The sequence below is a fragment of the Tachyglossus aculeatus genome, chromosome X2, assembly GCF_015852505.1.
Source record: "Tachyglossus aculeatus isolate mTacAcu1 chromosome X2, mTacAcu1.pri, whole genome shotgun sequence".
NCBI lineage: Eukaryota > Metazoa > Chordata > Mammalia > Monotremata > Tachyglossidae > Tachyglossus > Tachyglossus aculeatus.
The window spans coordinates 20948878-20969037 of NC_052100.1; the positions used below are offsets into that span (position 1 = coordinate 20948878).

General features: G+C 44.4%; 1 protein-coding gene across 6 annotated transcripts in view; it reads right to left on the reverse strand.

Annotated features, from left to right (window-relative positions):
- The window catches only part of CACNA2D2 (calcium voltage-gated channel auxiliary subunit alpha2delta 2), a 579266-nt gene that overhangs the window by 520554 nt on the left and 38552 nt on the right, over positions 1-20160 (reverse strand). For all 6 annotated transcript variants that reach the window (XM_038770682.1, XM_038770688.1, XM_038770684.1 and 3 more), the window contains exon 2: positions 7258-7339. In XM_038770682.1, the coding sequence (XP_038626610.1) occupies positions 7258-7339 (82 nt within the window). The remainder of the gene's footprint in view (positions 1-7257; positions 7340-20160) is intronic.

The following is a 20160-nucleotide window of genomic DNA, read 5'->3' on the forward strand; positions in this document are numbered from 1 at the left end:
TCCTGTCAGCCCCACCTTCACATTGCTAAAACCCACCCTTTCTGCTCCATATAAATTGCTACCATGTTAATACACATCCTATCCCACCTGGATTACTGCATCAGCCTCCTTTTGCTGACCTCCCTGCCTCCTGTCTCTCCCCACTCCAGTACACACTTCACTCTGCTGCCCAGATCATTTTTCTACAAAAACACTGAGGACATGTCACCCCTCTCCTCAAAAAACTCCAGTGGTTACCCATCCATCTCTGCTCCAAACAAAGTCTCCTTACCATTGGCTTTAGGGCATTCCATCATGTTGCCCTCCCCCCATCTCACCTCCCTTCTCTCATTCTACGATCTAGCCTAGATTAACTTGAATCTAATCTCCTCTAGTGCTAACCTTCTGTGCCTCAATCTTGCCTAACTCACCACTGACCCCTAGCCCGCATCTTGACTCTGGCCTGGAATGCCCTCCCTCCTCAAATCTGATAGTCAATTATTCTCCCCACTCTTCAAAGCATTATTAAAGGCACATCTCCTCCAAGAGGCCTTCCCAGATTAAGCCCCACCTTTCTTCACCTCCCACTCCCTTCTGTGTTGCCCTGACTTGTTCCCTTTGTTCTTCCACCCTCCCAGCCCCACAGCACTTATGTACGTATTTGTGATTTTATTTATTTTTATTAATGTCTGTCTCCCCCTCTAGACTGTGAGCTCATTGTGGGCAGGGAATGTGTCTGTTTATTGTTGCATTGTACTCTCCCAAGCGCTTAGTAGAGTGCGCTGCATGAAGTAAGCACTCAATAAAGCAGCATGGCCTACTGGCAAGAGTACAGGCTTGGGAGTCAGAGGTCATGGGTTCTAATCCCCGCTCCACCACTTGTCTGCTGTGTGACTGTGGGCAAGCCACTTAACTTCTCTGTGCCTCAGTTACTCATCTGTAAAATGGAGATGAAGACTGTGAGCCCCACGTGGGACAAACTGATTACCTTGTATCTACCCCAGCATTTAGAACAGTGCTTGGCATCTAGTAAGCACTTAACAAATACCATAATTATTACTATCCTTACCCACAAGGAGTTTGCAGTCTAAACAGGGAAGACAGTCATTAAAATAAATTACAGAAAGGGGAAATTTCAAATTTTGAAAAAAGCCCATAGAAGGACAAGGTCTTCCATATACTCCTAGATTTGTCATTGCACAGGGGAGCATTCAAGTGCAAATGGGACCATGCAAGAAGTGCTGTACAGAAAGGCTGTAAGGAGTTCCAACATGTGTTTTATAGAGTAAGCACATCCACAGCTAAGAGAAATTCCTCTGACTAATGCTAAAAAGCATTTTGGATTATGTTGGAGCTGGTGAAAGGGGTTTTAATTTCCTCTAACATCAATCCCATGGGTTTTCACCACTTGAGCAAGAACCATTCTGAAATATGATCAAAGAATGAAGGAGACAGATAAATTGGAGTCATAAATCTCCTTGGGGAAACAAGTGCACACCAACATCCTCTCTAAATTGTAAGCTCCTTGTGGGCAGGGACCATGACTATCAATTCCTTTGTATCATACTCCCCCAAGCACTTAGTACAGAGCTCTGCACACATTAAGCGCTTCATAAATACCATAGATTGATTGAAAGAGGTCCATGGAGTATTCCTCAGCCCCCTTCCTTCAAGCACTGTACTAATCGCTGGAGTAAATAAGTAGAGTGAATAGGATTTAATCCCCGCTTTACAGATGAGGAAACCAAGGTCCAGAGAAGTTAAGCGACTTGCCCAAGGTCACACAGCAAACAAGTGGCAGAACAGGGATTAACACCCAGGTCCTCTGACTCCCAAGCCCATGCTCTTTCCACTAGACCACAATTGCTTCCCATGGGCATCCCACACTGCCCTTACAGAGGTTCCTTGCTTCTTCCCTATTTGGTGTCCTGCACACAGTAAGCACTCTATAAATACAATTGAATGAATGAATGAATTGGGTGATTCAGGCATTTTGTCAGCTAGGGACTGACAACATTCAACATGACAGCACAATAATAATGATAACAATGTTGGTATTTTTTAAGCACTAGAGAGGAAAAGAACAGCAAATTTGCTTCCCAAAGAAATGGAGGGACCTGAGTCAGTTCAAACCTGAAAGAGCTTTAACCTATCTGCCCCTGCCTAAAGTCAAATTAATTTTTGGTCCAAACTGAAGGAAGCCAGTCAGCAATGGGCAGAACTCAGCTTTCTGAACTCCCTCAATTACCCTCGTGACCGATTTGTCTTTCTATTTCAGCACCATCATTTCTACCTTCTTAAGCAACTTCCATGAAAATCTTCCCCTTACATGAGTACCTCAATGCATTTAGCAACTAAAATATGGTGATTCACTTCCACTGTTTAGTAGTGAGATAAGTAGAAGTGTTTCATTTGAAAGAACAGTAACGGGAAGATACCCCAGTCTGGGTTTGAGCACATAACACAAGTGCATAAGTTTTTGCCATTTGGCTCTCAGCTGTAACAATCACTTTCCCTAAAATTTTAATTGCATCCAGGCTTCATTCCTTCCCCCCCCCACCCCCCCGAGTGGCTCACCCTTATATGTGCAGTTCAATCAGCTAGCCTATCATGTGGGTGTTATGTTCTTGAAAACCCCTGCATAAAGGAAAACTCATCCTGTAGGTACTTGACCAAAAATGTATTCTTGACCTAGTGGTTCGACTGTGGGCCTGGGAGTCTGGGTTCTAACTGTGGCTCTGCCATTTGTCTGCTATGTAACCTTGGGTGAATTGCTTAACTTCTCTATGCCTCAGTTACCTCTGCACATAGTAAGTGCTCAATAAATGCCATTGATTGATTACACTATTTAGGACAGGGACCATGACCAATCTGATTATCCTGTATCTACTCCAGTGCTTAGTACAGTGCCTGTCACATAGCAAGTGCTTAACGAATACCATTTAAAAAAAATAAATGCATGCATACAACCTTATATCGTCTGACTGTCTTCTGTGTAGACAAACATGATGTCAGAAGAATGTCATTTAATTCCCCAAAAGTACTCTATCTAAAAAGACACCATGAAACACATGTTGTGGGAGAACTGACTGGACACTGATTTTGGAGCCTACTGAAGGGGAATAGAAAGGGCTATTGCACCCCTGGGTTTTTTGTAAATTTAGTTTACGCTCAGGGACTTTCCCCTAGGGAGAAAAAAAAATCCATGGGGAAAACCACCAAGAAGGAATTCGAAATCAACCAAAAATTTTAAAAATCTGCATCTCTCTCTCCAGGCTCAATGTTGCAGCAGGATAATGGAATAGAGAAACCATGTGGCCTAGTAGATAGAACACAGGCCGGGGAGACAGAAGGACCTGGATTCTAATCCCAGCTCTGACACTTGCCTGCTGTGTGACCTTGGGCAAGTCACTTAACTTCTCTGTGCCTCAGTTACCTCATCTGTAAAATGGCAATTAAGATTGTGAGCCCCATGTGGAATATAGACTGCATCCAACCCAATTACCTTGTATCTACCTCAGTGCTTAGTACAGTACCTAGCATATAGTAAGGGCTCATCAAATACCATTTAAAAAAATAGAGGTTACCAAGCCCTTGCAACTAGATTTAGTGGCCCCAAAATGAGGCCTAGAAATATTCAATGGCTTACCACAGGTCATATAAGTCATAAATAGTCAGGGAAAAAATATTTAGCCTTTGAATCTTTAATTTGAAGCTCAGCCCAGCTCATGTGGCTCTCTTATTATTTGCTCCCAGGATACACCAATATCAAGAGTCAGTTCCCCCACCAATAAGGAAGCAGTCAGAGTTAAAACCCACACTTCAAAAACCAAAAATTTTCAGTTTGTTTCTCACAGACTGCCTTATGTAGGTCCTGATGTTTCACACTTCACAAGCATTCAACTTGAATGTCTAATAGTGATGTTCCTTTACTATGGAATAATAGGACAGAATCGCTGATGGCTTCCCAAAAGACTTAATCAATAAATCAATGGTATTCAAGACTTTTTATTAACTTTCCCATGCACCAAAAACAAATCATCTTCCTCTTTCTCGATTTGCTTTGGCTGTGTCTTCATGGGGCAAGTGTTGATTTAAAAAAAAATTTTTTTGTTTTGGCCAGATTCTGCACAGGACTAGCCAATGCTAAGTGTCGACTTAACTTTAAACAGCTGAACGGGGATCCAGAAACGACTAGGACTAGTCCCAAATCTCTCTGGAGAGCTTCACAGATTGGCATGTTTTCCTGATGGACTGAAAGCATTTCAGGCTTTTCCAGCCTCAGCTCTCTCCGGCCATGCTTGTAACCTGCTGTGGTAACTCTGATCGTGCTCAGTTGTCCATCTGACTTAAAAGTGTACCATTGGGACTTATAATCGACACGTCAAATGAATTAATCTCCCCAGAACCAGTGTCTACTACCTCTCACTGTCAGGAAGTTCTAATCTCCCAAACTACTAGCCATTTAAGGTGAGAAAAAGGTTTCTGCTTTTTAAGAAGTTGAAAATATTTCGATCATTGGCTTAAAGAAAATGTAATGCCATCTATTCTTGGTAAATTACTAGTATTCATACATATTGAGTGGACACTGGATGCAATGCACTGTGCTAAGCACTTGGGAAGCACAAAGCCAAGAAGGGACATGTTACTTGCCTACAAGGGGCTCCCACTCTAACCAAGTAGAAATTGATTATTTCATGGAGCAGTGTTGGAAGCAACAGATTCACTTCCACTGAGAACTTTATCATACTGAAAATGGTAGCAAGCTGTCTTGACCTCCTTCGTGCCAAATCCAACGGCTTCTACTCCAATCCTAATCCTCCTTGACCGCTCAGCTGCCAAACCTGTCCACCACCCCCTTCTCCTGGAAACATTATCCAACCTTGGTTCCTCTGACACTGTCCTCTCCAGGTTCTCCTCCTTTCTCTCTGACTGTTCCTTAACCGTCTCTTTTGAAGGCTTCATCTCTGCCTCCCACCTTCTAACAGAGAGCACCTAAAGGCTCAGTTCTGGGTCCCCTTCTATTTTCCATCTACTCCCACTTCTTTACAGAACTCATCTGCTCCCTGGGCTTCAACTGCCATCTCTACCCAAACAATTCCCAAATCTGCCTCTCCAGCCCTGACCTCCCTCCTTTTCTGCAGTTTCACATTTTTCTCCTGGTTTCAGGACATCTCGACTTCAATGTCCTACCAACACCTCAAACTTAGCATGTCCAAAACAAAACTCCTCATCTTCCCACCCAAACTCTGCCCTCCCCTTGACTTTTCCATCACTGTAGACACCACCACCATCCTACCTGTTTCACAAGCCCATAACCTTGGCTTTATCCTCAACTCATCTCTCTCGTTCAACCCACATATTCAGTCTGTCAAAACAGCACTTATGTATATGTGTATATATCTATAATTCTATTTATTTATATTGATGCCTGTTTACTTGTTTTGATGTCTGTCTCCCCACTCTAGAATGTAAGCCCACTGTGGGCAGGGATTATCTCTCTTTATTGCTCTATTGCACTTTCCAAGTGCTTAGTACAGTGCTCTGCATACAGTAAGTGCTCAATAAATATGATTGAATGAATGAATTCTTCACTACTTCTCTAGAATCCACCCCTGTCTCTCTATACAAACTACCACGCCCATCCAAGCACTTATGCCATGCTGCCTTGACTACTGAGTCAGCTTCCTCACTGACATACTTGCCTCCTGTCTCTCCCCACTCCAGTCCATACTTCACTCTGCTGCCTGGATCTTTTTTCTACAAAAACATTAAGTCCATGTCTCCCCACTCCTCAAAAACCTCCAATGGCTGTCCTTCCACCTCCACATCAAACAGGAACTCCTTACTGTTGGCTTTAAGGCACTCAGTCAGCTCTCCCCATCCTACCTCACCTTACTCCTCTCCCACTACAACCCAGCCCACATACTTTGCTCCTCTAACACCAACCTACTTGTTGTACCTCAATCTCTCTGGCCAGAGACCCTTTGCGCACTTTCTCCCTCTTGCCTGAAACTCCCTCCCCACTCCTACCCTACCAGCCACTATTCTCACCACCCTCAGAACCCTATTAAAATACCGTCCTCCAAGAAGCCTCTCCTGACTAATCTTTCACCACCCCATCCTCTTCTCCCTTCCTTCCATATCGCCCAAGCACTGGGTTCTGTACCCACCAAGCCCTTTGATATTCACCCCACAACACTTATGTACAAATCATTCTATTCTGCCACCTCCCCTATCTGTAATTTATTTTAACATCTGTCTCCCCTAGTAGATTGCAAGCTCATTGAGGGTAGGGTCATGTCTGCCAACTCTGTTGTATTATTCTCTCCCAAGAACTTATTACAGTGTTCTGCACACAGTAAGCCCTCAACAAATACCATTGATTGTGTCTGTCCCAAGCATTTAGTACAGTGCTCTGCACCTCTGTTTCTGTCTTCACATGAACACATCCCTGATAGCAGGAGTTCCGGTGGCAGAGCGGAGGAAGTCCAACACAGAAGGAACAAGTGTCACTTTTTCAAGGTCTCAACCCATGTCTCCAGTCTTAGCTGGCCCAATGTAAGACTCACATGGAACCCTGAGGGTCTCTACCAGAAAGCATTAGATTGAGCACATTCTGATTGCCCATGGGTGGGAGAAAATGGAGATGTAAACCATTCCTTCTTCCAAACCAAAAGCAAAATTATTTGCTCCAAGCTTAGGCAAACTGTAGACTCTCAGCACCTAAATAACAGGGATGGTGTGTTCCACAACCAGTACAGAGAGAGAGTTCAGTAATTACTAAAACAACAAGTAACAAAATGACTAGTGTGGACAGTCCTTGCTCTTTCATTCTTGTAAGCAAGGCAGGGTTCAAACCATAGCTTGTGGGGGAAGTGGTGTTTACAATGCAGATGCTCATCCCCAAAGGAATGCACATGAGAATCCCAGCTAAACAGTGGGATGTGTACCCCGTGTCTGAGAATTACCCACCAGCTCAGTTCCTGATTGATTCTATGGGAAAGAAGTATTTAAAACAACCTGTGCCAGCAGGACAGAAGCAACTGTGTTCTTGTATGGACTAGTAAGGGGTCCAAAATGTGTGCAAAGCTTAAACAAAGGATAGAAATCAAGAACACTGGGTACCTGCATTTTTCCTATTTAACAATTAGAAGCCACCAGGAAGGACAAGCTCCCAGCCCTGCCTCTACATGCCAAAGAGTGAGATATTTTATTATCATCAGCAGGAATGCATGCAGGGTTGCAAGGAAGAGAAACCAAGAGAGGCAGGCTTACCCCTCTGAGCTGCTGGACACCACCGAAAATCTTCATCACTCCATCAATTTCCTGTTCCAGTCTTCTGGACCAATACTGCATCCTGTAAGAAATATCCAGACATCCAGACATCCAGACAGACAGACAGACAGACAGACAGACAGACACACACACACAGAGAGAGAGAGAGAGAGAGAGAGAGAGAGAGAGAGAGAGAGAGATGCATTCAGTTAGAATAGGAGTCTGGGCACTAGGGAAAAAAGCAGGATAACTGAAATGGGAGGCAGGAAAATTAGTACCCTCATCTTGGTTTATGGCTTTCAGTTTCCACAGCACTAGGTATGGGCAAAATGCCAGGAACTTGCAAAGAGTTGCAACTGGGCAGATTTGTGAACACTAAACTGTAAGCTCCTCGAAAGCAGGGATCGTGTCTACCAACTCTATTATATTGTACTCTCCCAAGCACTTAGTTCAGTGATCTGCACACAGTAAGCACTCAGAAATACCACAGATTGATTTATAAGCTTCTGATCTTGGTTAACATGCAAGGCAAAACAAAGGACAAAAGAAACAAAACATAGTTCTGTTCTTTGAAGAACGATTAAAGTGCATCATTTTGAATCCAATATCAAGCATTCTCTCACTGAATATATAGTTGTAATGAGAGCAGAGTCATCCTTTGGTGAGGCTGCATCCATGAGACTGCCCTTGGAAAAGAATCTCTTGCACAATTTGGACACTGGGTCAATAGAAGTCGAGTAGTGCACCTTTTCTGGCCCCCATCTTCCTGGTGAGCATTACTCAGACACCAATATTGATGAAGGGGAAAATGTGTCCTACCACCAGCGGGAGATGCACTCGAATTGTATTAATAATAATAATAACAGTGGTACTTGTTCAGCACTTACTATGTATCAAGCACTGTAGTAAGCGCTGGTGTAAATATAAGCTAATCAGATTGGACACAGTCCCTGTCCCACATGGGGCTCACAACCTTAATCCCCATTTTTACAGATGAGATAACTGAGGCCCAGAGAAGTGAAGTGACTTGCCCAAGGTCACAAAGCTGACCAGTGGCAGAGTCAGTATTAGAACCCAGATCCTTCTGACTCCCAAGCCCGTGCTCTATGCACTAAGCCACGCTGCCTCTCTAAGCAGTAGTGGTGATATTTTGTGCTGAACCATCCACATTCTCTCACCAGATATATATGTATATATCCTTAGGCTGACTGTGTGCTAGAGCCTCATTCCATTTCAGCAGTACCCATTATTGCAACACCCAAACCTCATCCCCTAAAGATGTGGTGGGTCTTCCTTGTTCATTCTAAGTGCCCAGTGCAGGTTCTCAATTAATGTTACTAGTGAAATAAATTCAAATAAGAGAGATATGTTTACACAGGTATAAGTATTTACATGTGGAGAAGGACCATGGTCTAGTGGATAGAGCAAGGTCCTGGGAGTCAGAAGAACCTGGGTTCTAAACCTGGTTCTGCCTCGTCTGCTGTGTGATCTTGGGCAATTCACTAAACTTCTCTGTGCCTCAGTCACCTCATCTGTAAAATGGGAATTAAGATTGTGAGCCCCAGGACTGTGTCCATCCTGATTATCTTTTTATCGACTCCAGCACTTAGTACATTGCCTGGCACATAGTAAGCTCTTGAAGTCCATTTAAAAAATACACACACACACACACACACACACACACACACAGACTCATCTGTCTGTATTGATTTATACTCTTGCTAAGCTCATCTTCAAACTGTACCTTGCTCATCCCTCTTCACTTCCCCTCCTCAAAACACCTCCTCGAAGAGGAACTCCCTGACTAATCACCACCTTCCTGGTAATGTCATCCCATTAGCCACCTTAGCCCTCATGGGAAGAGCTGTTTGTTATCTCGAATTTCTTTCTTAGGTTTGTAAGCATTTCTCTCTATGCTCTCTCATCAATTAATCAACTTTGCTCACTGAGTGCTTACTGTGTGCAGGAGCACTCTACTAAGCGTTTGGGAGAGTACAACACAACAATATAACACACATACGATGGCTTATTTGGCAATTTGTGTATTCTTGATTCCGACAGTTCTAAGCTCCTCAAGGCCAGGGACCACATCCTTTCATTTTGTTGTATGTTCCCAAGGGGCTACAAATACAGTGCCTTGCCCACAGTAGGAGCTCAATGAATACTGTTATAAAACCAGTGCATGACTGAGGCATTTGAGAGTTTGTCTGCCTTACAGGGCGTTTCTCCAAATCATTTGCCCAACCAAAATTCTACTCAGTCTGTACAGTTTCTGGCCCTGTCTACATTGAACCATACTATCCTCTCCCCATATCACTCATCTGCATCTCCTCCTTCTGCTCCCTATTATAACTAGATTAAGGGAACCCTAACATCTGCTTGCAGTGAGTATACTTCCCCACCCAACACAGACTTCCACGAAAATCAACTGAAACAGTTGCAGAAGAAAGAAGAGGCTTAGAGGCATGTTCCACAATGCATCTCTGAATCATGCTTACTATGCCTGTTCAAAAGTGTGGACAGTAAAGACCATTTTAGCTATTATAATATACATAGAACAGATCTGATAGTCTATGAAATATCTTCTGATGCTTGGAAAAGTTTGCACAAAACCAGCCCGTTTCAGTTTGTAAGCCTCAGTAGCATCCAAGAAAACTGAATATGAAAATCCCAACATGAGTTTTAAAAGCAACAAATTATTTATTCAGAGTAAATCACTACAAATAAACCTGTAACGTGAAGTGTTTGACACAGTTCCATTTGGCAATGGGTAACTTCTAACCCCATTTTTCTACAAGTCCCTCTAAGCAGTCATTTAGCAAAAAGGGGAATGAGGCAAAAAGAGAAGCTAGGCTAGGAGCCCAAAACAGTAGCCTTCACTGCATCAATGAGCCATAGGCAGGTTGATGGGGCAAAAGTTCATTAGACTGTAAATCCTTGTGGGAAGGGATAATGTCTACTAATTCCATTGTACTCTCCCAAGCATTTAGTAATAGTGCTCTGTACACAGAAGCCACTCAATAATAAATTCCACTCATTGATTGTTTGAGCAATAGGGTAGGGGTTAGGATGGAGAAGTAGGAAGACAATGTGGTCATCTTCATTTTAGCTCTAGTTAATGGGGATTCTTGTGTAAGAACCTGGAGCAAACTGTGATTTTCATCATCATTCTCAAAAGCATAATAGTAATTGTGGTTTTTGTTAAGCACTTACTATGTGCTAAGCACTACTAAGCACTGGGGTAGATACAAGATAATCAGGTCCCACAAGGGGCTCACAGTCTAAGTAGGAGGAAGAACAAGCATTGAATCTCTATCTTGCAAATGAAGGGATGGAGGCAGAAGTGAAATGACTTGCCCAAGCTCACACAGCTAACAAGTAGTAGAGCCAGGATTAGAACCCAGGTCCTCTGATTCCCAGGCTCGTGCTCTTTCCACTAGGTCATACTGCTTCTCAACTATTCATCATGTTACCGTGGTGCTATATAAAGAAGTGCACAGGCACATTCCTGACTCGCCGTCTCAGCCTCCAGTCACCAGGAAGTAGTGAGTCCTACTGTGCAGAGCACATATGGTGGGGAGTTACAAAACCAAACCAAAAAAAAAAAAGAACAAAAAACCAGACACAGTTGTAACTTCCTTGAGAGGCAGGCACTTACAAAAGTGTGGCCTGAATAAAGGATGCAGAGACCACAGACCAATGTGCATGTAAGTTAAATGAGACATTTATGTTGTGAACAAGCTAAGGGGTAAGCGCCTTAGTAGGGTGATGCGGGCCAGGGAAATCACCAGCTCTCATTCTTCAGGGAAGGCATCTGGAAGAGATGGGATTTCAGGCTCTATCTGGATGATGGGAGAGAGCAGGTTTGGCAAACCAGGACAGGGGACCATTCCAAGCATGGGATCAGAGATGAGAGTCTTAGTCAAAATCTTCCTCTTGTCTGTTATGTGACATTGGGCAAGTCACTTAATTTCTCTGTGCCTCATTTACATCAAAATCCTCATTGGACACTGAATGAATTTTCCTGGGAAAGGTGACAGAATAGGACAAGTGAAAAGTGTAAGCAGCCTGGTGAAGGACTTTGCAAGAGGGGGTGAGAGAACTTGGGTCAAATCCATAGTATGAATGTGAAACCATCATAAAATCTCAAAGAGACTCAACCTTCACTTTAGAAATGTAAAGTCTGAAACCTAAAGGCATATCATTCAGGTAACCCAAGTTCAAAAGGCAGAGTAAGTTACAAAATGTGGTTGGAAGGGAGTTTATACCTACCTAGGAGCCCTGATTCAGTCTATTCTGCTCACCATCCAGTTATCTTCCCATCCCCTGGTACCCAGACAATTTTGAAGAGGCCCTGGCCAGATCTTCTAGGGCATGGCACCCATAAGCACTCTCTCAGAGGGGAAAAAATTAGAGGGCAGGGGAAAAAAAAAAACCCAAACAGAACTGCCAAATGCACGCAGTTCTTGCATAGATTAAATTGTTGCCAGTTGTTAATTTTATACATGAAGTTGTTGATCATAACGTGATTTAATCGTACAGTATAATCCAGGCTTTTAGAATAAATTATGTAGAATACCCATCTATAATTATACCAATCAAAAACTCAGAGACAGGTGACACAGCAATTTTGCCCTCCAAAGGACAAGGGTGATGTAGGAGCACCTGGGGTGAAGAGGGAATGAGATGGGAGCAAGGGCATATAGTCAGTGAAAGGCATCAAGAAGCATCCAGTACATTATACACATGAATGTGGGTGTATGTGTGCGTGAGTGCACAAATGTGAACAGAAAATTAGCTTTGCAGATAGGCATATGCCCAGGGTCAGCGATGATTCATGCAACTTTATTTCTTTACTAGTGTGTATGATGACCAGACCCACTGGCCTCCACACTTAGGAAAGTAGCTTCGTGGTGCCTCTCCCTGAGGGAAATGAAAACACTTAGCCAAGCCATAGTGAAGAAACAGACCATCTTTGGAGGGAAAGGAAGACCCTCGGCCATCTTGGGGGTGAGAGGTTAGTGAGCCATGTGCCTAGGAGAGCAGAGCACAGGGAAAGCGCATACTGTGACACAGTATGGACACCGGGCAGGGGGAGAGATCGGAGAGGGTCCCTAGGGGTTAGGAGCCCAGAGACTAAGACTCTCGAGGAGCAAGGCTCCTGCTCCTGAGAGGGAAAAGAATGTGAGTCTCAGGCCTCTCCAGGGAAGTACAGAGGGTCCTGTGGCAGGAGGGGGAGGGGAAGTAGTAGATCCAGGGAAAGGTAGTTTGACCTAGATTTTTTTTATTTGTTATCTTGTTATCTTTAAGAAGTTATAAAATGTGGTTGAGCTCTCAGATCTTGGTATCTGCATGTGTTAGGGGTTGGGGAAGATGCTCCGAAAGCCGGGGAGGCACATGGACTGGGGAGCCATGTGTAGGGGAAGGAGCGCTTTGTCCACTGGCTTCCTGTAGCCAGCCGTGGGTGCGGGAGAGGTCCATGATGATCTCTATATCTTTGGGGAGATGCCTAGGCTCAATCAAAGAGGGGTGGCAGTGATCGGAGTGCAGTGCCCTCAAACCTGTTTTAGAAGAACAGGAGAATTGGAGGATTTTAGAGCCCAGTGGAGGCTGATCAGGGTCCAGGCGCTCCCTAGGTGACTCCAGGGGCTCCTAGCATCCTCGAGCTCCTGGAGGATTTAGGGTGGAGAACGCCCCGTAATGTCACAGCATGCTACCCGGACAAAGGGCAGCCTGAAAACACTGAGAGAAGGAAATACATGAGGCAAAAAGTTAAACTACCAGGGCAGTGTCAATTTCAAAAAGTACCAGGACAGAATTGTCCACCAGATTCCTTCAATTACATTTGGGCTCTGGATCCACTAGAATCCATGTGCTGTGTGCGCTCTCTCTCTCTCTCTCGCTCTCTCTCTGCCAACCCCTGCCACCCCCCCCCATCTACCATGGCATGCTAGCCAATTATTGCTTGGCTCCAGTGGGAGAGTACCTTTTTAAATAAAGTGCTATTAATTATTCTTATTATATTTCATTTGGCCTGCCACCTCTCCACTGGCCCTTGCAATTTTCTGAAGCAAAAAAAATGAAAGGGGACTTGAGCTAGGATGAAAAGGGTACAGTAACTGATTCGCTATTATGTACACAGAGCTTTCACTTTGAAGTGACTCTAGTATATAACGGGTAAGTGATCAGATATGACAGTCCCTGAATTTCTGGTCCATTATTACACACCTCAGGTAGTATTACAGGGCTAAAAGAGCAATAATTCCCAAAGATGCACAGCCTGAAGTGTCTTACTCATGTTAGAAAATGGCATTTATAAATGAAACATAAAGATAGCCAGACCTCAGTATAGACCACACTCTTTTAACACTTTTTTGGCTCCCTAAAATTTTCCACACAATTTCTGCACCTCAGTTTCCTCACTTTTGAAATGAGACTCCTACTTTCACTTGGCAGGGAAGACTGAAAGGCTTAATGAGAAAATGCATACATTTGCATTGAGGAGGGATTTGATCATGACATCTCATCTCCTAAAAGCCCTATAGTGATTCCCATCACCATTCTAATCAATCTCCCACTTAATCAATCACTAGGATTTATTTAGCAGTCACTGTGGGCAGAGTACTGCACTGTGGGCAGAGTACTGTACTAAGTGTGTGGGAAACAGTAGATATGATCCCAATCCTCAAGGAGTTTACCATATAGTAAGGATGAATCAGTCCCAAATTCTGGCCAAAAGAGCCCCTGTAGTAATTTTAGGAGTGTCCAGACTGGGGTCAGCCTCTGCTGGGTCCAAAAGGCCTACCAGTTTTGGTGGTGACCTTCTGCTCAGGATACCCCAAGACCCTGCATCCCATCATCATCCTTCAACTGAAGCCCAGGCATTACTCCAGAAGCAAAGAATCATCCACCCCCACCACCCCCCTCTACCAGGGCTGGCTTCAGGAAGGGGGAAAGCTCTGTTAAATCATTACACTTCCCTCAGAGAGGAAGAGCACCATGGATTGACTCCCCTGGCTTCCTTCTTCCCCTTCTAAGTGTTGCGGGGAGTGGGGTGCGGGGGGGGGGGGGCAGTGGAACTGGCTGTCACAGAAGGGCAAGTTGTTAGCGATAATAGGGTAAATTGATAAATTCAGAGTGCTAAACATGGTGGTGAGGGCACAAATGCATAGTTGGGGCTGAAGTGATAGTTGGGGAAAACTATAATCCAGGGAGATTATAAATGAGTCAGGGAAGGCCTCCTAGAGGAGATGTGATTTCAGAAGAGCTTTGAAGATGGGGAGAATAGTTGTCTGATGGAGGTGAAGGTGGGCGGGAACTCCGGGTAGGAAGGAGGGTGTGAGCAGGAGGTCAGTGGCAAGAGACAGGAGATCAGAGCATAGTGAGTAGGTTGCTTTAGAGGAACAAAGAGGGTGGGGCGTAGTTAGAAGAAAGAGTGGATAAGTAGGAGGGAAAGTTAATGTCAGAAGCTTGTTTGACCGTGACAGTGATTTAAGATTAAGTCCTAAGCCTCCCTTATCTCCCCAAAAACTCAGATCAATCTCCCCAGCCCTCTGACAAATGTATTTGTCCAGCTAAAACTCAAAAAAAGCTAATTACTCAATGTGGAAGAAAATCTTTTTTAAAAAATTTCAAATAGTGTAGAATAAGTCCCTTGGGCATATTTTCTTTCCCAGAAGGTCTGTCCATGGCAATTTTGGGGAACATTTTGGGGGAAAATGATTATTTCTTTTTATTTAAAATGAGTTTGGAGTTGATTCCTTGGGCATAGTTTCTTTTCCACAGAAAAGTCTATCCCATGGCTGTGACAACATGTCCCACAGGACCTCACATTTAGAAGGGGAGGAGGAAGCCAGGAGAGTCACTCTGTGGTGTTCCTCCCTGAGGGAAGTGTAAACATTTAGCTGAGCCAGAGAGAAGGATTGGGGAGGATGCTGTGGGGCGGCGGGAAGAGAAGGAGGCAGATAGTCAGAAGAGAAGACTCTTGGCCATCCTGAGGTGCGAGGCAGTGAACCGTGTGCTTGAGAGGACCCTGGAAGGGCAAGGCTCCCGTCCCTGAAGGGGAAAAAGGATTCTGAGGCCCTATGTCCAAAGGACTCAGGGAGGGTGAGACTGGAACCTGGGTTGCCCAGGGAGAAAAGGACCAAAGGAATGTGAGCCCTGCTACACCTACAAGCACAGAGGCTGCTGGCAGGAAAAAGTATTAGATTAAAGGAAAGGCAGTTTAAACTGGAATTATTTTCCTTGATACCTAAGTAAGAAGCTATTAAATATTACTGAGATCTCTGATCTTGGTTCCGCCTGCAGTTGGAGCTGGAGGAAAGGCTCCGGGTGCTGGAGAGATATGTGGGCCTGGGGACTCGTGGGATGGGGAGGGGAGGGCACTTTTCTCTTTTCTGTGGCCAGCCTGAGAGGGGAATGGTACACTAATGAATCTTTGCTTTCAGAGAGATTCTTGGGCTTCAGTCGAAGGGTGGTGGCAGTGATGGAGTGCAGGGACTCCTGCAGAAGGTCTCCAAACTTGCTTTTCAAGAACAGAAGAACTGGAGGGCTTTAAGACCAGCGGAAGCTGACCAGGGACCAGACACTCCTGAAGTGAATCCAGGAACTCATTTGGCTGGAATTTAGGGCTAAAAAATCCCTGTAGCATCACACTGGTGAGAAGAGGTTGGGAATCCACGCAACCACCCACTCTCTTCCAAGTTCAGCTCCTTCCTGGGCGTTCTTCACCAAGATAATGGCCCGCTGTTGGGTAGGGACCGTCTCTATATGTTGCCAACTTGTACTTCCCAAGAGCTTAGTACAGTGCTCTGCACGCAGTAAGTGCTCAATAAATACAATTGAATGAATAATAATAATAATAATAATGGCATTTATTAAGCACTTACTATGTGCAAAGCACTGTTCTAAGTGCTGGGGAGGTACAAGGTGATAAGGTTTTCCCATGGGAGGCTCACGGTCTTAATCCCCATTTTACAGATGAGGTAACTGAGGCACAGAGAAGTTAAGTGACTTGCCCAAAGTCACACAGCTGACAATTGGCAGAGTCAGGATTTGAACCCATGACCTCTGACTCCAAAGCCTGGGCTCTTTCCACTAAGCCATGCTGTTTCTCATGTTTCCATGACAAGCATGTTTCCATGTTTCCATGATTCCATGTTTCTGAGAAAACACTCGGACCTGATTATTTATGACTAAAGGGAGACATTCTGCTTAAGTGGTTATCAAGCTTTTCTTTAATTTATGGAATTATGAGATGATGCCACCAGCTCTCTAAGGTGTAACCATCATAGCTATCTTCACTGTTGTCCATTGCCAGCAAAATCCTTGCTAGGGCCCTTCTAGATCTACTGTTGAAGAATATCATTGTTTTCAAACATGCTTATCTACTTCAAACTAAAAAAAATGTTCTCTTGACCCCACTGCATACTCGAGCTATTTTTTAATGTTATCTGTCAAGTGCTTACTATATGCCAGGTACTGTACTAAACACTGGGGTAGATATAAGCTAAATCTGGTAAAATACAATCCATGTACCACGTGGGGTTCACAGTCTTAAACCCCATTGTTTAGATGAGGTAACTGAGGCACAGAGAAGTTACGGGACTTGCCCAAAGTTACACAGGAGAGAAGTGGCAGAGTCAGGCTGAGAACCCAGGTTTTCTGACTCCTAGGCCTGTGTTCTTTCCACTAGGCCACACTGCTTCTATTGTCCCCATTCCCTAATTTCCACTCCTGCCCAAACTCCTTGAACCTCCTGGGATGCCCTCCCTCTTCAAATCTGACAATTACTCTCCCCACCCTTTCAAAGCCTTACTGAAAGCACATCTCCTCCAAAAGGCTTTTCCAGACTAAACCCCACTTTGCCTCATCTCCCACTCCCTTCTGCATTGCCCTGAATTGCTCCCTTTGCCAAACAGCACTTATGTACATATCTGTAATTTTATTATTTGTATTGATGTCTGTCTCCCCCCATCTAGACTGTATGTTTGTTGTGGGCAGGGAATGTCACTACTGTTGTATAGTACTTTACCAAACAGTACAGTGCTCTGCACACAGTGAGTGCTCAAATATGATGGAAAAAATGAATGAATGAATGAACAACTATATACACATACTGCCTTCCCTTCACCAACTCTCCTCTCACAAGATTCCCTGCAATCTGGGGGATTCCCTGACAGTGGAGCCATCTGTTTACTGGACAATAAGAGTGGTTGTGTCAGACCTGAGCGTGCCCTATCTGATCCTTCTCTATAGCCAACAGGATAAAACTGAGCTCTGTGTTTGGTCTGGTCCTGAATTATTCTATCCTGCCATGCTACAGGATGCAACGAGGGGCCTGGATGCTGAGGGTAAAACATGTTTCAAATCCTCTGGAAAATTCTTCTGTGTATTCTTCATAATAATAATAATAGTATTCATTAAGTACTTACTGTGTGCCAAGCACTGGGCTAACTATGGGGTAGATGCAGGATAATCAGATTGGACACAGTCCCTGTCCCACACATGACTCACAGTCTAAGGGGAAGGGAGAACAGATATTTAATCCCCATTTTACAGGTGAGAAAACAGGCACACTGCAGGCAGGTGGTAGCACTGGGAATAGAACCCAGGTCTCCTGACTCCCAGTCCTGTGCTCTTTCAACTAGTCCAGGAGTTACCCTACACGAGATGTAAATAATTGTGCATCATTTTGTAGAGTCAGCTCTCCACTCTGGACTAATAAATCTAAAGAAAACTAGGATAATGTATCCACATGCACCAAAGAAACCCTCCATCTAACCAAAGATCTTCATTAGCAAAATGGAATTAATGCTGTTACAGAATAAGACATCCAAACAGCAAACCATCCAATGATGTACCGATAGACAAGGAAGCAGAAAATTGAATCAAGAAGGCTAGTGTTTCCTTTGGGCGAAGGTCAGACAGAGTGTGGTGACAATGTGGTATTAAGCTTCGCACCAAAATGAAGGGCTACGAAGATGTATTGCTATTGAACTGTCTTTATATGGTTGGGGGATTTTGACCTACCTCAAATACTCCATCTGGCTCATTGAGCAATTTCATCATCGTCACCTAGATACCATATTCAACATCAAGGGTTAAGGCGGGATCATAAGTTACAAAGTTCTAGAATAAAGTTAGTCTACTAGCACTGATGCTATGTTCACCTTAAAACAGCTTTGTTGGGTGGGCCACGAGAGGAGAAGGGATGACAGGAAAATGGATAAAGAGCTACTGCCTGGTGAGCTGAAATGGAAAGACTAAAAGCAAGGAGGACTGAAGAGACACTTTAAGGTTGCAATAAAGCATAGCTTCAGACAATTTCGGGAGACAAAGTCAGCAGATTAACCAGCCTCGGGACTCTTCTCTAAGAGAGGCTTTGAGGAGAATAAACAAGAACAAAAAACAGAGCGTCAGGTTCCACCAGCAGATCAGCACAACACTTGTGTCTGCAAGTAGTCTGGATTGTCAGTTCCATATAGGCCTTGCTCATAGGTAAATTACATCACCATCACCTTTGAATTTGAAGGACACTATAAGGTACACTTTTCTTACAAGGAACTCTAGTGCCTCTTGTTCTAGTGGCATCATTTATACTGAAGCCACCCTGGGATGTGGGAGTTGGGAGGTATTCTTCCCATCCCCAGTCCTTGCCCTTCCCACTTCCTATTCCCCACAGAGAGCTCAGAAACTTGTTCAAGATCACTCAGTGAAGCAGAGCTGATGCTGGAGAAGTTCCACACCAGCCTGATGTCGATGCACCTTGGATGTGATTCTGTCGACCTCGCCTGTCATTGCTCAGGTAAGCCTTTTCATGTATATTTCTCTATTTGCCCTACCCTTCCCATGGCTCTTTTAAATCTCATCCCTGCAGCTCCTCTGAGCCTCTCTGCCCCAACTCCACTGCTGAACCAGCCCCATGCCTCTTAAACCCAAGCCCATTCTGTACAACTGTTTTGGGAAGCAGCATGGCCTAGTGGAAAAAGCGGTCGGTGATCCTGGGCTCTGCCACTTGTCTGCTGTGTGACCTTGGGCACATTACTTCAGTTCTCTGGGCCTCAGTTCCCTCAACTGCAAAATGAGGATTCACTACCCATGCTCCCTCCTACTTAGACTGTGAGCCTCATATGGCACTTGATTAACTTGTAGAGCTTGTCACATAGTAAGCACTTAGAATCACCTATGATTTTCAAACCTTGCCCTGCTATGGCTGCCCAGTCCTTTTCCTGACAATGTAACCGTATTGCAGTTTGCTCAAGGCCTCTCTCAAGCTGTGGACCACTGAGGGAACAGTCCTACCCTCCCTCTTGGCTAGGGTCCATCTCACTCCCAGGGCTTTAGGAGCTCTAAGCCAGGGAATAGGTAGAGTGAAGGGGAAAGGCTGTTAGGCAGTTGTGGGGCAGGGAAGAAATAAAATTTGTTCACAGAGCCAAATAGGTTAATTTCAAGATACAGAACAGGGAACTGGCCTAGTAATGGCAGGGAGGGCTCTGGAAATTGTGGGGGGCTATAAGGCCCGAGATGGGACATTCTAAAGGGAGAGTTTCCATGGAATCACTATGTGTCAGAAATGACTCTACTGCATTTAAAGAAGAACAAAGATAAGGCAAAAAGTGGGGCACAGAGAGAGTCATACGGTGAGTGGGAAAAGAGGTGGGGGTAAGGAAGGAAATGAATGGGGGATGGTGGGATACATAAAGAAAAAGGAATAAATAAAAAGGCTCACCTGGGTGACAAATGGGACACCACATAGACTCATGCCCAGTGTGTGACAGCAAGTGAAAGGATGGCTGTTCACCTTCAGAGACTAAACTGAAACTCTGGTTTCTCAAACCAGGGCTCCAACTGTAATCTCTCTCTCTCTCTCTCTCTCTAAACAGCCCCTCCCATCATTTCACA